Source organism: Scyliorhinus canicula, chromosome 14 (genome assembly GCF_902713615.1).
Source record: "Scyliorhinus canicula chromosome 14, sScyCan1.1, whole genome shotgun sequence".
Lineage (NCBI taxonomy): Eukaryota > Metazoa > Chordata > Chondrichthyes > Carcharhiniformes > Scyliorhinidae > Scyliorhinus > Scyliorhinus canicula.
This window is the reverse complement of record NC_052159.1, coordinates 75808238-75825026: the sequence shown is the minus strand read 5'-3', so window position 1 is coordinate 75825026 and position 16789 is coordinate 75808238. Positions and strand designations below refer to the sequence as shown.

The following is a 16789-nucleotide window of genomic DNA, read 5'->3' as shown; positions in this document are numbered from 1 at the left end:
AGAAAGCAGCGGCAGGCTAGTTGCCACACCAGAAAGGCTCAGAGACCTTTGCAACCTTTTACCGGAGGTTCTACACCTCTGAGCCCTCTGAAGGGAAAACTGGGATGAAACAGTTCCTTGATAGACTGCCATTTGTGGGGGAAGAGAAGAGACCGGTCCTGGAAGTGCCATTAGAACTGGGAGAGGTCATGGAGAGTATCAACTCCATGCAGGCAGGAAAGGTGCTGGAGTCAGATGGATTCTCGGCAGGCTTCTATTTGTGCCTGCACCTGCAGCAGATGTTAGCAGACTCGCTAGTTAGGGGCACCCTGCCACCGAAAGACACAAGCCTCCATATTGCAGATATCCAAAAAGGACAAAGACCTGACTGAATGCGGGTCCTACTTACCCAACTCGCTGCTCATCGTAGACGCAAAGATCCGGGCAAAGGTCCTGGCAAAGCGGCTGGGCAGCTGTATGCCAGAGGTAGTCGCGGAAGACAAGACTGGTGTTGTCTTTTTTTAAGAAAATATTTTATTGAAGCATTTGTAATTTTCACAGTTTTAACACTTTTACATTTCTTAAACAACCAAGCGGGCCGGCATACACATAAACATAAAAATAACTACCTCCGCCCTATTTCCTAATTACCCGTATACAAAGTTCCCTTTCCTTGTCTTACACTACCATAGGAGCCCTCCTCCCCCACTTGCTGACGTTCAATTTTCCTTGAAGAAGTTGATGAACGGCTGCCAACTCCAGGCAAACCTTTGAATTGAACTTCTCGAGGCAAATTTAATCTTTTCCAGCCTGAGAAGCCCTGCCATGTCGCTGACCCACACTCCTGACTTTGGAGGCTCCGAGTCCCTCCATCCCAGCAAAATACATCTCCGGGCCACCAGGGAGGAGAAGGCCTCCCTCTCCCACTGGGCCCCCGGATCTTCCGATATCCCAAATATTGCCAATTCTGGACTCGCCCTCCCTTCCAGGACCTCTGACATGATGTCCACAAATCCCTGCCAGAATCCAATCAACTTCGGACACGCACAAAATATATGTGTATGATTCGCCGGGCTTGCCCCACAGCGTCTGCACCAATCCTCCACTTCCTCAAAAAACCTACTCATCCGGGCCACAGTCATGAGCCCTATGGACCACCTTGAACTGGATCAGACTGAGCCTGGCACACAACGAGGATGAATTGACTTTCCTCAAGGCCTTTTCCCATAGTCTGACTCCCAACTCCCCTCCCACTTCCTCTTCATTTCCCCGATTAGGATCCCTTCCCACTCCATCAATTCCTTGTATATCTCTGAGACCTCCCCTCCCCAACCCCTGTTTTTTGACATTACCTTATCCTGTAGTCCCCTTAGGGAGAGGCGAGGAAAGTTTGCAACCTGCCTCCGGACAAAATCCCGTACCTGCAGGTACCGGAACCCGTTCTCCCTCTTCCCCCCACCAACTCCTTCTCTAATGCCTCCAGGCTCTGAAAACCATCCTCAATGAATAGATCCCCAAATCTCTCAATCCCTGCCTGCTGCCACCTCCTAAAGCCCCAATCCAGCCCCCCCCCCCCCCCCCCCGCAACAAAATGGTGATTGTCACAGATCGGTGACCACACTGATGCCCCCTCCAATCCCATGTGCTGTCTCCATTGCCCCAACACCCTCAGGGCTGCCACCACCTTGGGCTTATGGAGTACCGAGCGGCAAGAACGGCAGGGGCGCTGTTAATAAAGCCTCCAAACTCGTACCCTTACAGGATGCCGCCTCTACTCGCTCCCAAACCGACCCCACCCCCACTACCCACTTCCTGACCATCGATATGTTGGCCGCCCAGTAATAATTAATAAAACTTGGGAGGGCCAAGCCCCCCTTCCAGGAAGGCCTTCTTCACCCTCGGGGTTTTACCTGCCCACAAAACCCAAGATTACCGCATTCATTTTCCTAAAAAATGCCTCCAGGACAAAAATTGGGAGATATTGAAAAAAGAACAGCAGCCTCTGGGGGGACTGTCACCTTCACCGTCTGTACCCTCCCCGCCAGTGTCAGCGGGAGCATGTCGCACCTGCGGAAATTCCTTTTCATCTGATCGACCGCTTTACCCAAATTTAACTTGTGGAGCTGCCCCCAATCCTTAGCCACCTTAATCCCCAGATACCTGAAGCTCTTCCCTACCACTTTAAAAGGTAACTCCCTCAGTCTTCTTTCCTGCCCCCGTGCCTGAATCGCAAGCACCTTGCTCTTTCCCATATTTTGTAGCCTCAAAACCGCCTAAATTCTTCCAATGTCTCCATGATTCCGGCCATCCCACCTCAATGGGTCTGTAATATAAAGAAGTAAATCGTATGCGTAGAGCGAGACCCTATGCTCCACCCCCCCCCCCCCCCCCCCCCCCCCCCCCCTCACTATCCCCTCCCAGACATTCAACGACCTAAGGGCTCTATGGCCAGGGCAAAAGTAGTGGGGAGAGCGGGCACACCTGTCTTGTTCCCCTACAAAGACTAAAATATTCTGACCGGACCTGGTTGGTTCTTCCATTCGCCACCTGCTTAGAATATCCCATAGGTATTTCCACTCCACCTGGTCAAAAGCCTTTTCTGCATCCATAGCTACCACCACCTCAACCTCACGCCCCTCCGCTGGCATCATTATAACATTTAAGAGCCGTCTAATGTTGGACATCAGGTGCCTGCCCTTCACAAATCCCGTCTAGTCCTCCCAGATTACCTCCAGGACCCAGTCCTCGATGTGTGTGGCCAAGATCTTTGCCAGGTCCCAGGGCCTTACCCGATTGCATCGCCCCCAATCCGTCTTATCACCTCCCTGAGCACAATCGGGCACCCCAGGCCTTCCACCAGCTCCTCATCTACCTTCGGGAACTACAGCCCCCCAAAGATCGCTTCATACCCTCCACCCCGGGGGTTCCGATTTATAAAGTCGACTATAGAATTCGAGTAACAGCCTTCAATGCTTCCCAAACTACCCCTGCCATGGTCTTACCCATGTTGTTGCTCTTTATGTACCCTCAGATGGCCTCCCTCACCCGCTCACATATCTCATTCTCCGCTAAGGGCCCTACATTCAACCTCCACTGCGGACACTGGGTCTTTCCTGTGCTCACTCGTAGGTCTATCCAGTGTGGGGTGTGATCCGACACCACGATTGCTGACTTTTCAGTGCTCTCCACCCCTGCTAACAGCGTTTTGTCAAGTACGAAAACGTCTAACCTGGAATACACCTTGTGCACATGGAAGTAGAATGAATACTCCTTGCTCCTTGGCCTCCTGAATCTCCACGGATCCACCCCATCCCATGCGCTCCATGAACCCCCGCAGCTCTTTCACCATTGCTGATCCTTTTCCCGATCTGGAACTCGACCGGTCTAGTCTCGGATCCAGAACCGTGTTAAAATACCCCCCCCCCCCCCCCCCCCCCCCCCAATAATCAGCCAGTGCGAAATTGAGGTCCAGAATCTTCCCCAGCACCCTTCTGACAAATGCGATATCATCCCAGTTTGGGGCCTATATATTCACCAACACCACAGCCATTCCCTCCAGCTTCCCACTGACCATAATAAATCTATCCCCCGGGTCTGCCTCTATCTTTCCCACCTCGAATGCCACCTTTTTATTAACCAGAATTGCCATCCCCCTTGTTTTAAAGTCCAATCCCGATTGAAACACCTGTTCGACCCACCCCTTCTTCAGTCTAACTTGGTCTCCCAGTTTCAAGTGCGTTTCTTGTAACATGGCCACGTCCGCCTTCAGCTGCCCCAAGTGTGCGAACACACGGGCTCTTTTTACCGGCCCATTCAATCCACGAACGTTCCACGTGGCCAGCCTGGTTCGGGGGACACCCTACCCCCCTCCCCTGTCGATTAGCCATGACCTTTCCTCGGCCAGCCCATGCCCATGCCCCACGCCTCACTTGGCCCGCCCCCCGGCAGCTACCATCATCCACTCTCCTCCTCCAACACCCTAAACATCCCTCCTCGTCAGCAGTTTACCCCCCCCCCCATGTTAATCTTCAGCTTACCCCCCAATTTGCTTCCATGAACTAGCCCTCCCAGCTAGCATGGCAGCTCCCACCCCCTAGCATCCTATCACCTGCTGGTCCCCCCCCCCTCCCACTCTTAGTATAAATTGCCAGAATAATGGCAAAAAGCATAAAAAACAAACAAACAATCCCTCCCAAAGTCCAAGCACAAAGGCGCACCCCATCTCACTTAACAAAATCTTATCTAGTCTAACACCTTCAAGCAGAGCCAGATGGAACAGACCGAGAAAAGAAAAAGGAATTATACATGCAGCCCTTCCCATATGCATCTTCCCACTTGTGCCATTTCGTCTACCTGGCCCATCTCTTGATCCGTTCCTTATCTAGGAACCGATGCAGTCATACCGCCATCGCCCTCGGGGGCTCACGCCCCTGGGGCTTACACATAAGCACCCTTTGGGCCCGGCTTGGGGAATGCACCCTCCACTATCAGTTTCTCCAGCATCTTCCCCACATACGCATCGGCATCCGATCCTTCCTTCCCCTCTGGCAGACCAACGATCTGGATATTCTGTCTCTGAGAACGGTTCTCCAGGTCCTCCACTTTCTCCAGCAGTTGTTTCTGTTAGCCCTGTAGTCCTGTGGTGGACAGCTCCTCCCGTTCCGCCGCCAGCTCCTCCAGCTTCTGGATCGCCAGTCTTTGGGTCGTCAAACTCTCCTCCACACGGTCGACCACTGCCCTAATCAAGTCCACCACCCGGGCCAGGACCCCGCAGACTCCTTGCGATGCTGAGTGAACTTCTCAGTCAAGAAGTTCACCAAATGCTAGGCTTGGGCTGATCCAATTTAAGGTCGTTCACCGGGCCCATATGACGGTGGCTCGGATGAGCAAATTTTTCGGGATCGAGGACAAATGCGCTAGGTGCGCGGGAGGACCAGCGAACCATGTTCACATGTTTTGGGCATGCCCTAAGCTGAGGGGGTACTGGGAGGGATTTGCGGGGGTCATGTCCCAGGTGCTAAAAACAAGGGTGGTGATGAGTCCAGGGGTGGCAATTTTTGGGGTTTCGGAAGACCCGGGCGTCCAGGGGGAGAAAGAGGCCGATGTGTTGGCCTTTGCTTCCCTGATAGCCCGGCGACGAATATTATTGGCGTGGAGGGACTCAAAGCCCCCGAAGACTGAGTGGTGGCTTGCGGACATGTCGAGTTTCCTGGGGATGGAAAAAATTAAGTTCGCCTTGAGGGGATCTGTGCAGGGGTTCACCCGGAGGTGGCAACCATTTATTGACTTATTTGCGGGAGAGTGAGCGTCAGCAGGCGGGTGGGGGGGAGGGGGGGGGGGGGGGTAGAGTAGAGTAGGTGGGAAAATATGGCGGGTAGTACCGGTGGGAGGGGAGCGGGCTTGTGCAATATGTTACGATGGAAGTATTGAAAGTACGTGGATGTTTGCACATTTTTGCCTTTTTTGCTTTCTTTCTGATGATGTATGTTTATAAAGCCAAAAACTACCTCAATAAAATTGTTTATTAAAAAAAAAGAAGTTCACCAAATGATCCGTCAACCATTGAGCTGGCGAGGTCAGACCCTGCGTCCCTACCATTGTCTCCTTCGAACTCTGGTCCCCACTTCCAACCAACGTTTGGTTCCTCCTTTTTAGATTTTTCCCTGGGCGCAGCTCCATAAACTAGAGGTCACCTCCTTCTCTTCTCGCTTTTAAACCTTTATTTTTGAAAAATTCCTGTGGAAATCCAGCTTAAAAGCCACAAAAAGACCACCAAGAGGGGAGCTGCCAAATGTGCAACCTTACACTCAATGGATGCCACCAGAAGTCCAGTCGGGCTTTGTCAAGGGCAGGCAGCTGAAAGCGAACATTCAGCCGCTTGCTGAAAGTGACAATGACCCCGTCCGGGGAGAGGACACAGGAAGTGATCATCTCCGCGGACTCAGAAAATGCATTCAGCAGAGTTGAGTGCAAGTACCACATAGAGGTACTGGAATGGTTTGGGTTCGCACACAAAGAAACAGGGGAGGTCTGGCCCTCCCAAACCTACAGTTCTACCACTTGGTGGCCACAGCAGAGTGAGGGGATGGGTGAAGAAACTCAGAGCAGGATTGTTGATGATGGAGGCGAATTCCTGCATAGGGAATTCCCTCTGAGCCCTAGTCACAACTGCTCTCGCATGACCCGGATGCTGTACCAAATGAGAAAACACTTCAGCCTAACTGAAATATCCACCATCACTCCCAGCTACAGCAACAACAGGTTTGTTCCTGCATTAACGGATGCCATCTTCAAAAGATGGAGACAGGATGAGGGGACACTAGTGGTTAGGGTATGTACATGGAGGACAGAGTAGAAACCCTGGGGGAACTCGTGGAGAGGTTCCATTTGCAAAAGGAAACGAGCTAAAACACAAACAGGTCAAAAATCTTTTCCATAAGAAAGCAACGATGTGCCCCTAGATACCAGGACATTTGTTAGTTCAAGAACTGCTGGACACTGGCGACTTCGGGAAGGGAAACTGTGGGAACCTGTACAGGTGACTGTTGAAGGAAGTACTCTTCCCCTGGACAAGACGAGGGAAAAATGGGAGGAGGAACTAGGCATAGAAATAGGGGTAGAACTCTGGGTCGAAACTGCACAAGGCAAACTTCACCCCAACATGTGCAAGGCTTAGGCTAATGCAGCTAAAGGAGGTGCACAGAGCGCATTTAACCAGAACCCAAATGAGTAGGTTCTTTCCGAAGGTGCCTGGGAGGCCTGGCTAACCACGCCCACATGTTCTGGGCCTGCCCCATCTTCCCGGTATTGGAGAACCTTTTTTGAGGCAATGTCCAGGGTTGTGGGAGTGAGGGTGGAGCCTTTCCCAAAAGTGGCGGTCTTCGGGTTCTCAGACCCGCCAGAACTCTTCATGGGGAGGAGCACCGATACCCTAGCCTTTGACTCCCTGATTGCCCACTGGAGAATCCTGCTCTGGTCGCAATCGACAGCACCACCCAAGGCTGCAGACAGGCTGCCCGACCTGGTGGAAGTTCTTAAACTGGAGAAAAAATTTGCCACCCAAGTGTCGAAAGAGGGTTTCCACAGGACGTGGAAGCCGTTCACTAACTTGTCGCAAGATCTGTTCGTAGCCAGCAACCAATAGGGTGTGGGGGGTGGAAGGACACGGAAGGAAAGCTAGAGGGACAAGGGTCCAAAACTGTAGATAGACATCTGTAAATAGGTGCATGGGCCAAACTAGGAATTGTAACAAAGGTAAGTCGACCAAAGAGGGGTAACGGCCACAGCAGGATGGAAAGAAAGCAATTGTATGTAAATATCTGTACTGACTTATGCCTGTCGTTTTACCTCCTTTCTATTTATTACTGGGTTTTTATTCATTTCCGCACAGTTCTGTAAAGTGTAATCTATGAGTTAACAAAATGTGAAAATCCAACTTTAAAAAAAAAAGGGATGCACAAAGAGCAGATTGACGTTGTTGAATCCACGATAAGCTGAATGCATAGACGATGGTAGAAATTAAAGAACAAGGTTTATTCTAATACAGTTACAATACTCCACCACTCCCCCGACCTGCAGCTGGGCTGGGTTTTATACAGCTGGGGCCCTCCTTGTAAAGTGGAAACCCCACCCCCTTAAAAGGGAAGTCTTGCCTGCCTTAAAGGGTAAGTTCATATTCCGGGGATGTCATGGGAAATCGTATGGTCCTGATCTCGGGACCTCCATTGGTGTTATAACAGACATTGAAAAGAAATGTTCAGCTGACCTTCATTAGATGAAGCAAAATCAATTGAAGTAGGAGAACAGCTAATGGAAGCCATGAGTCTTTATTTGATCTCCACTCTCTTCTGTCTCTTCTGATTTCTGCTTTCATTTTCATTGATAATCTGTCTGTTCCTCTTTGCTACCAATTTTATTTTGGAATGAGGGAATTGCTGACCGTCATTTATTGCCCATCCCTAATTGTCTTTGAGGAGGTGGTAATGAGGCAGCTGCTTGAATTGCCAGTCTGGTGTAGATACTCCCACAGTGGTGTTGGGGAAAAAAGTTCCAGGATTTTGGCGTAGCGACAATGAAAGTCCGGCGATAAAGTTCCAAGTTAAGATGGTATGAGGTTAAGAATGGACTTGCAGATGGTCATGTTCCCATGCATCTGCTGCCCTTGTCCTTCTAGGTGGTAGACACCACCGGGTTTGGAAGGTGTAGTCAAAAGAGATTTGGTAAGTTACTGTAGCGCATCTTTTATATGGTGCACACTGCTGCCACTGTATGTCACCGCTGGAGCAAATGAACTTTTAGGGTGGTGTATGGAGTGCGATTGAAGTGAGGTGCTTTATCCTGGATGGTCTTGACCTTTATTGTCATTACAGCCACATTCATCCAGGCAAGTGGAGAATATTATATCACACTCCTGACTTATGCTTTATAGATGCTGAACAGGCTTTAGGGAGTCAGGAGGCGAGTTACACACTGGAGAATTCCCAGCCTCTGCTTTGCTTTTACAGCCACAGTATTTATATAGCTGGCCCAGTTAAGTTTCTGGTCAGTGGTAATCCCCAGATGTTGATTGTAGGATATTCACGGATGGTAATGCCATTGAATGTTGATGGGAGATGGTTAGGTTCTTTCTCGTTTAGATGGCCATTGCAGCTTCTAAATCTGAGTGCTGTAAAGGTTTTGTTGCATATGGACACTAACTGCTTCAGTACCTGAGGAGTTGCAAATGGTGCTGAACACGGTACAATCACCAGCAAGTATCCCCACTTCTGACATTGTTTGAGGGAAAATCATTGATGAAGTAGATGAAGATGTTTGGACCTAGGAAACTACCCTGAGTGTTATCATGGGGCTCAGATGAGTGACCTGCAACAACTACAATCATCTTCCTTTGTCCAAGGAATGATTCCAATCATTGGAGAATTTTAGTCCTGATTCCCATTAACTGCAATTTTCATAGATTCTGAGAATGGTTAGAGCACAGAATGAGGCTGTTCAGCCCATCATGTCTGTGCTGTGCTGGCCATGCATGTGCAGGGGCAATTCATCTCCTGCTACTTCCCTATCTTTTCCCTGTAGTCCTGCACATTTTCCTTTTTGAATGCCTTGATAAAATCTGCCTTTACCACACTTGCAGGCAGTGCATTCCAAGTTCTTGACTACTTGCTGCATTAAATAAGGAGTTTTTCCTCATGTTACCATTGCTTCTTTTGCTAATCAACTTAATTCTGTGCCCTCTGGTTCTCAATCCTTCCACACTGGGAACAGTTTCTCCATGTCTACTTTGTGCAGATCCCTCGTGAGGCTGAACACCTTTTATTAAATCTCTGATTTTTCTTCTCGAAGGAGAACGAGCATAATCTGCATAATTGAAGTTCCTCATCCCTGGAACCATTCTTGTGAATCTTTTCTGCACCGTCTCTAATGCCTTCATATCTTTTCTAAGGTTTGGTACGCAGAACTGGGCAGAAAGCTCCATCTGAGGACAAACTAATGTGTTATACAAGTTTAACATAACCTCCTTGTTTTATACTCAATGCCCCTGCAAAGTCCAGGATGCTATATGCTTTATTAGCCACTCTCTCAATCTGTCCAGCCATCTTCAATGATTTGTGCATGTAGACCCAGGTCCCTCTGCTTCTGCACTCCCTTTAGAATTGTATCCTTTATTTTGTGTTGTCTATCTGCATTATTTGTACCAACTGAATTGACTCACAGTTCTCTGCATTAAATTTCAGCTGCCATTTGTGTACCTATTTCACCAACCTGTCGATCCTGTTTAAGTTCTACATGATCCTCCTATAACAAAAAGCAGGGGTGCTGACATCGATCTGGGAAACTCTCCTATAAACCGCCACCAGTTTAGAAAAATATATGTGCACCGCTATTCTCTGCATTTGCTAGGCCTCCTTGATGTCACACCCAATCTTAGAATCCCTACATTTGGCCCATCGAGTCTGCACCAACCCACACCCCTACCCTATCCCCATAACCGCACCTAACCTTTTGGACACTAAGAGGCAAATTAGCATGGCCAATCCACCTTACCTGTACATCTTTGGAGGGTAGGATGAAACTGGAGCATCGGGAGGAAACTCACACAATCAAATGCTGCCTGATGTCCAGGACAGTTGCTCTCACCTCATCTCTGGAGTTCAACTTTTTTTTTTTTTTGTTCATGTTTGGTCCGAGGCTGCAATAAGGTGAAGAGCAGAAGAGCCCAGATGGGACTGATATGATTCCAATTGATATAACTGGACAAGAAGATTCCTGAATGGAACCCTGGCCCTAAAGACCGCAGGCTGGGTTCTCCGCTGGCGAGATGCTCCGTTTTGCCGGCATCTGGGGTCCCTAACGGCGTGGGGCTATCCCACAATGGGAAACTCCATTGACCAGCTGGCGTAACGGATCATCCCGCCGGGAAAGAGAAATGTAGCGCGGCAGAACGGAGATTCCAAACCTGCAACTTTAACTTTTTTTAATATAAAACATGGAGGGACAGTCGTAGGACCACTAATTAGTTTTAACAAATAAGAGGAAAAAAATGTATTAAACATGAAAAGTTGGATTATTATGCAATGCTCTTTTGCTCCCCCTTAGCTTTACAAATACACACACATTTCAAGATAAACAGGATTACAAAATTAATCTTAAACCTCAATGGTCTCATTAACACACAAAGTCCCTTTAACCACACAGATGACTGTGGTCAAATACACACACCCCGCTCAGAACCCAAGTTAGTGTTTGTGGATGTCTCCTCCAAATTCCCGAGATGATTGTCATGTGAGAGTTTTCAACTCCACTCCCAAAAATACACGCTAAAATCTTCTCATAAGTATGCTTTACCGTAGCAGTTTGTAATCCGAAATCCAGACTAAATGACATTTTAAAATAAAGCTTCTGCTACACTTTTAACTGCGAATCCAGTCCAGAATGTTGCACCACTCCTTTTTAAGTTTTCTTTGTCTTGACTTCTTTTACACAAACTGCAGGATCCAGCCACCGATTTACAGTTATTTCATCTCGAGTTTCACAGGCTGCAGAAAAATCTCCCAAACCTGAAAATCACTTCAGATATCTTTCTGGTGTATCTGGTGTTTTTTTTTTAAACTGAACAGTACCTTTTTCTAATACCTTTAACCTCCAACATCTTGAAAACTTATCCTCATGTCTCTAGTTTCCTTAACTAGCTGCTCTTCAGATCTTTGCAATTATTTCTTAACCATTACTCCACAGAATGGCTTTTTATCCAGCAACGGTGAGAGAGATGTTCATTCTCTAGCCGTCTAAACCAACTGCTTCTATCAGAACTGTGAGAGCTTCCTTCTTTCTACCCATCTTCAACTGCCACAAATTACTTAATAGTATTGTCAGCGACGCCTTCCATCACTTTGTGATGTGGTGATCAAAAGTAGATTGATGGGATGTTAATTGGCTGGGTAGATTTGTCCTGCATTTTGTGGATAGGACCTAACGTGGGAATTTTCCACCTTGTCAGGTAGATGTCAGTGTCCGGGGTTACCTGCTGTCCTGGATTTTCTGGGACTGTCCTATAATTCAACCATTTATCTTGTGTCCCATGTCATGCCTTCCCAGGTTATGATTTGTCCTGGAATTTATCTGCATGAGCTAATCTTTGTCTGTGTATGCTTTGGCCATTCTTCAATTTGCATCCCATGTGTCTGCACAGTCTTTGGGGAAAATGTTGAGGAATGGATTTTCTTTCCTATACATTTCCAAGTAATTTCTCAAGATAATAGGGTTAAATGACATTTATAGGCTTTCAGTTATTATTATACCTTTTAATTCCTAATTTCCTAAAATCAAGGGGAATAATTGATCCGGCATTGTTGAATTCTGCGAATCCTTTTGCAATGTTCGTCTATAGATATTTTTCTCCATTGCAGATTTATATGTTATAAACATGTAACATCAACCCTTTATTCAGATTTATGAAGAAGACCTCCCTGACCATGCGAGGCTTTATTTAGATTTAGTTGTCAATCCATTAATTTAACTGGGGACTGTTGCACAAGCCAAAACTTTATTTGATAATTGACCATATATGTCAACAGTGTTCTCTGAGGAGTTGGCCACCCTACCTGCTATTTCTTGAATGGATAGCAGCATGAATTTGTTAACCATCTTGCAACTGCTCAACTTATGGAGGTTGATGCAGCCCCTAAACAAAAAGTCTGTTTTTGAATCTTTCACCAGCTCTATGTCCCTATACTTTTCATTTTATTGTAAAGCATTGAAACTTACATTTCTAACAGACATTTGCATAACAGACCAGTTTAACAATCTGATGATAAAGAATTAACATTTGCAGCAAATATAGCTATATTAGAATTTGACCTATTAATCTCCCAACAAATTACACACACACAAACACATAAATACAAGGAGCTACAATGGCAACTATGCGGACAGTTGATGTGACTTCATTTGGAAGTATTGAGTTTAATTTTGGCCACCGTGTAGACTTGAAGGAAATCCACTGATAGTTCATCGTGATTTTATCTTTACTGAAAGAATTTGACTTGGCTAAGAAACTGAGTCATATTCCTTTTTTTTAAGAAAATATTTTATTGAAGCATTTGTAATTTTCACAGTCTAACACATTAACATTTCTTAAACAATCGCGCGGGCCAACACATGCAAAACACGGAAAAAACAGTAAACAGCGACCCCTACTACCCCCACCCTATCCCCTAATTACCCGTATACTAAGTTCCCTGTCCTTATCTAACACTGCCATGCCTCCTTTTTTCCGTTTCCCCCCCCCCCCCCCCCACTTAATGCTGACGTTCAATTTTTATTGAAGAAATCGATGAATGGCTGCCATCTCCGGGCGAACACCTGAATTGATCCTCTCAAAGCGAACTAGATTTTTTCCAGACTGAGAAACCCTGCCACATCGCTGACCCACACTCCTGACTTCGGGGGCTCTGAGTCCCTCCATCCCAGCAAAATCATCGGATCTTCCAGTACCCTAAATATTGTCAGTCCTGGACTCGGAGTTACCCTTCGTTCCAGGACTTCTAAACTAACGTCCGCAAATCCCTGCCAGAATCCCCTCAATATCCTACATGTCCAAAACATATGTACATTGTTTGCCTGGTTACCCCCACACCGCCCACATCTGTCCTCCACCTCCTCAAAGAACTTGCTCATTCGGGCTACCGTCATGTGGGCCCTGTGGATCACCTTGAACTGAATCAAGCTAAGTCTGGCACATGACGAGGATGAATTGACTCTCTTCAAGGCTTTTTCCCACAGTTCCATTTCCAACTCTCCTTCCAGCTCCTCTTCCCACTTCCTCTTCACCTGATAGGGGCCCCTTCCCACTCCATCAACTCCTTGTATATCTCCGAAACACTCCCCTCTCAGGTTTGCCCCTGGGTGGCTGGATGGGGGCTTTAAGAGATGGCAGCGGGCAGGGATTGAGAGATTTGGGGACCTATTCGTCCAGGAGGACTTTCCGACCTTGGAGGAGCTAGAGGAGGAGTTCGAGCTGCCGGTTGTGAATGGGTTTGGGTACCTTCAGGTTTTGGACTTTGTTCGGAGGCATGTTCCAAGCATTCCTCGCCTCCCCCTGAGGGAACGACAGGATAAGGTGATGTCAAAAACAGGGGTTGGAGAGGGGAGGGTTTCGGAGATACGGTGGTTGCCACAGAACGGTAACCACACTGACTCCAGTCCCATGTGCTGCCTCCATTGCCCCCACACCCTTAGGGCTGCCCCCACCACAGGGCTTGTAGAGGACCGAGCCGGCAAGAACGGCAGAGGCGCCATTAGTAGAGCCTCCAAACTCGTACGCTTTCAGCCGCTTCCAGTCGTTCGCAAACCGACCCCTCCCCCACTACTCACTTCCTGACGATTGATATGTTGGCCGCCCAGTAATAGTTAATAAAGCTCGGGAGGGCCAAGCCCCCCTCTCCGCAACCCCGTCTGAGTCATATTCCTTTAAGATTACATTTAAGTTTTTAAATATTGAAGGAAATTAATTAGGTTTCCAGAAAAAATTCTTCATTGTACTGGAAGGATTCAAAATATGGGGTCATAAAAATAGAATGAAAACAATGTTGGTTAAAAGCACACCGGGAACATTTTTGTCCCTACACAGTTAAAATGATGAGGCATGCTTCTCGGAAGGTTGAATAAGTCTAACCAATTGAGGTTTTATAAAGGGTGCAGAAAGATAGTGGGAGAAGGTAAGAAATTGAGCAGCCATGGCTCACAAAAGTGGTCGAGCAGAGTCTAAGATATGGGTTCCTTCAGCAGTAAAATTACTATGTTTTTATGCTGCAACAGTATCTGCTGATATTTGATAATGAAGTGGCCTACATTAACTGTTTTGTATCCAACTTGTAGGTATTCAGTTATTCTTGCTTTTGATGTGAAGATTGAACGAGATTCCCAGGAACTTGCTGACACCCTTGGGGTCAGGATCTTCAGTGCAGAAATTATCTACCATTTATTTGATGCTTTCACGAAATACAGACAAGATTATAAAAAACAAAAGCAGGAAGAATTTAAGTAAGTTCAAGACATGAATTAACCTTTAGACATTGCTTTTTCTCTCTCTCAAAATTGCACGGATGCTTGTTAACTGCCTTTTAATGGTAGCTTCTATCATGACAAGAGCTTCCTTGTTTCAAAAAAAGGGATGTTGTTGCATGACTGGAAAAGAAAACAATAATCACAAAATATTGTACATGTTCTTTAACCAAGGTGCTAATGTCTTCTATAAGTGCGATCATAAATTATTGAAACATAATTACATTATAATGAAACTATTGGTCCTCCAGATATAAACTTGATTGAAATAAAACAAGAGCAGGCAAGTCTTCAGAAGGGAATACTACTAGAAAATGCTGGAAATACTCAGTCTGACAGCATCTGTGGAATGGAGAGAAAAACAAAGTTAAACAAACATATGTTCTGATGAAAGGTCACAGACCTGAAACGTTAACTCTGTTTCTCTACCAACAGATGCTGCCAGACCTGCTGAATATTTACGACATCTTCTGTTTTTATTTTAGATTTCCAGCATTTGTAGTATTTTGCTTTTTTGTTTTGTCATAAAGGAGAGCAAGTTGCTAACTGCAGAAGTGATAAACCAAGTTAATTGTCTGAAGGCTTTCAGAGAAGAATTTTCCATATGAGAAATGATTTTTTAAGATCTAACATCCTGGTTCTCTCATCTCTCAGCTAAATATCTAATTTTTTCTTCCCTTGATAGGCATGTAGCCGTTTTTCCTTCAAAGCTGCGAATTATCCCTCAGTTCATTTTCAATTCCCGGGATCCTATTGTAATGGGAGTTACTATTGAAGCTGGCCTTCTGAAACAAGGCACTCCAGTGTGTGTTCCTTCAAAAAATGTAAGTTTACATAAGTATCTCATTTTCTTACATTTTGTACTGATAATGGGAAAAAATGCTTTTTCATATTTAACATTGAAATTTTTACATGTAAAATAATTCTCTTCTGTTTCCAATCAGTAGACTGCTCATGGAAACTAATTATTATTTGCCCTTTTCCAGTTTGTAGATATTGGAATTGTTACTAGTATTGAAGTGAATCATAAACAAGTTGATTTTGCCCGGAAAGGCCAAGAGGTCTGTATTAAAATAGAACCCATACCTGGAGAATCACCAAAAATGTATGGAAGGCACTTTGAAGCTACAGACTTCATTGTCAGTAAGGTATGATATTGTTCCGTAAAAGAATCGCAGTGAGCTTATTTTCCTTTCTTTTTACGAAATCCATTTAAAGTTGCAATTCAGGAAGATTGCCTAATAAGACCGAAAGCATGCACGGAAAATATTCATGTCTTGCTAGTCGTACAGCTCAATTAGGATAAGAATGGACACAGTACTCAACTTATTTTTAGTGCTGTTCATTAGGATGATTATTTTATAGCTTGGCTGTGAAAACTGCAGTTGCCCTGCATGAATGCATATCTGAACAGACCCAATCACTCACCTAAGGTAGCAGAGGTAATATGCTCCATGTACTTTAGAAACTGTAATTCATTCCAATACTGTAGTAGAAAATGGCATACTTACCCTTGAACACCCCCACCACACCTCAACCATGATCCGTGCTTATTTTCCTGTTGACTGCAACAACTGCCTCATGGAAAGATCTATAATCTATTTTTTTAACCTAATTCAGTTTGTTTGTGACTGCCAACTTTTTACAGTATTTTGCCTCACCTTTTAATTGAGTTAATTTCCCTTTTCTGGCACGATGTCTTTGATAAGCTGGGGTTTTCATCTTATCAGTTGGTGCTGGAACCTCTACATAATGTTTTAACAAAGATGGTATAGATCCTGATTTGCTTCAGACTACTGTTTAACTGATTGAAGATTCAAATCATTCAAAATGATACTTACGTTGCAGTTAAATCAAAAATCAAGGCATGAATTGAATCCTGGCAAAGATTCCTCTGAAATGCATTGCTTCTATTTCCGTTCATTCCAAGAATTTGTTCACTTGGTTTTTGGATTTATCGAATTAGTGTCAGCTATTTTTCCCAGATATATTTTTTCAAATGGACGTACCTAGAATTTCCACTTGTTGGGTGGGGCCATGACTTCATCCAGGATTTTCCAGCACGAGGAGGCATTTGTCATCGTGAGTGCATAATAATGAAAATATGATCTGGTTTTGGACCTTCATTTTACTTTATTTACAGACTTGCGCGAGGCACTTTACTTAGCTCCATTTGGAGGCTATTGTAGCATATTGTCTCTCTAGAAGAGAAATGTTTTGTGAAGCATCATAGAAGAATCAGAATCCC

General features: G+C 45.8%; 1 protein-coding gene across 2 annotated transcripts in view; it reads left to right on the top strand.

Moving 5' to 3' along the window:
- The window catches only part of eif5b (eukaryotic translation initiation factor 5B), a 141330-nt gene that overhangs the window by 105100 nt on the left and 19441 nt on the right, over positions 1-16789 (top strand). For both annotated transcript variants that reach the window (XM_038818175.1, XM_038818174.1), the window contains exons 21-23: positions 14356-14520; positions 15227-15365; positions 15528-15689. In XM_038818175.1, coding sequence (XP_038674103.1) covers positions 14356-14520; positions 15227-15365; positions 15528-15689 — 466 coding nt within the window. The remainder of the gene's footprint in view (positions 1-14355; positions 14521-15226; positions 15366-15527; positions 15690-16789) is intronic.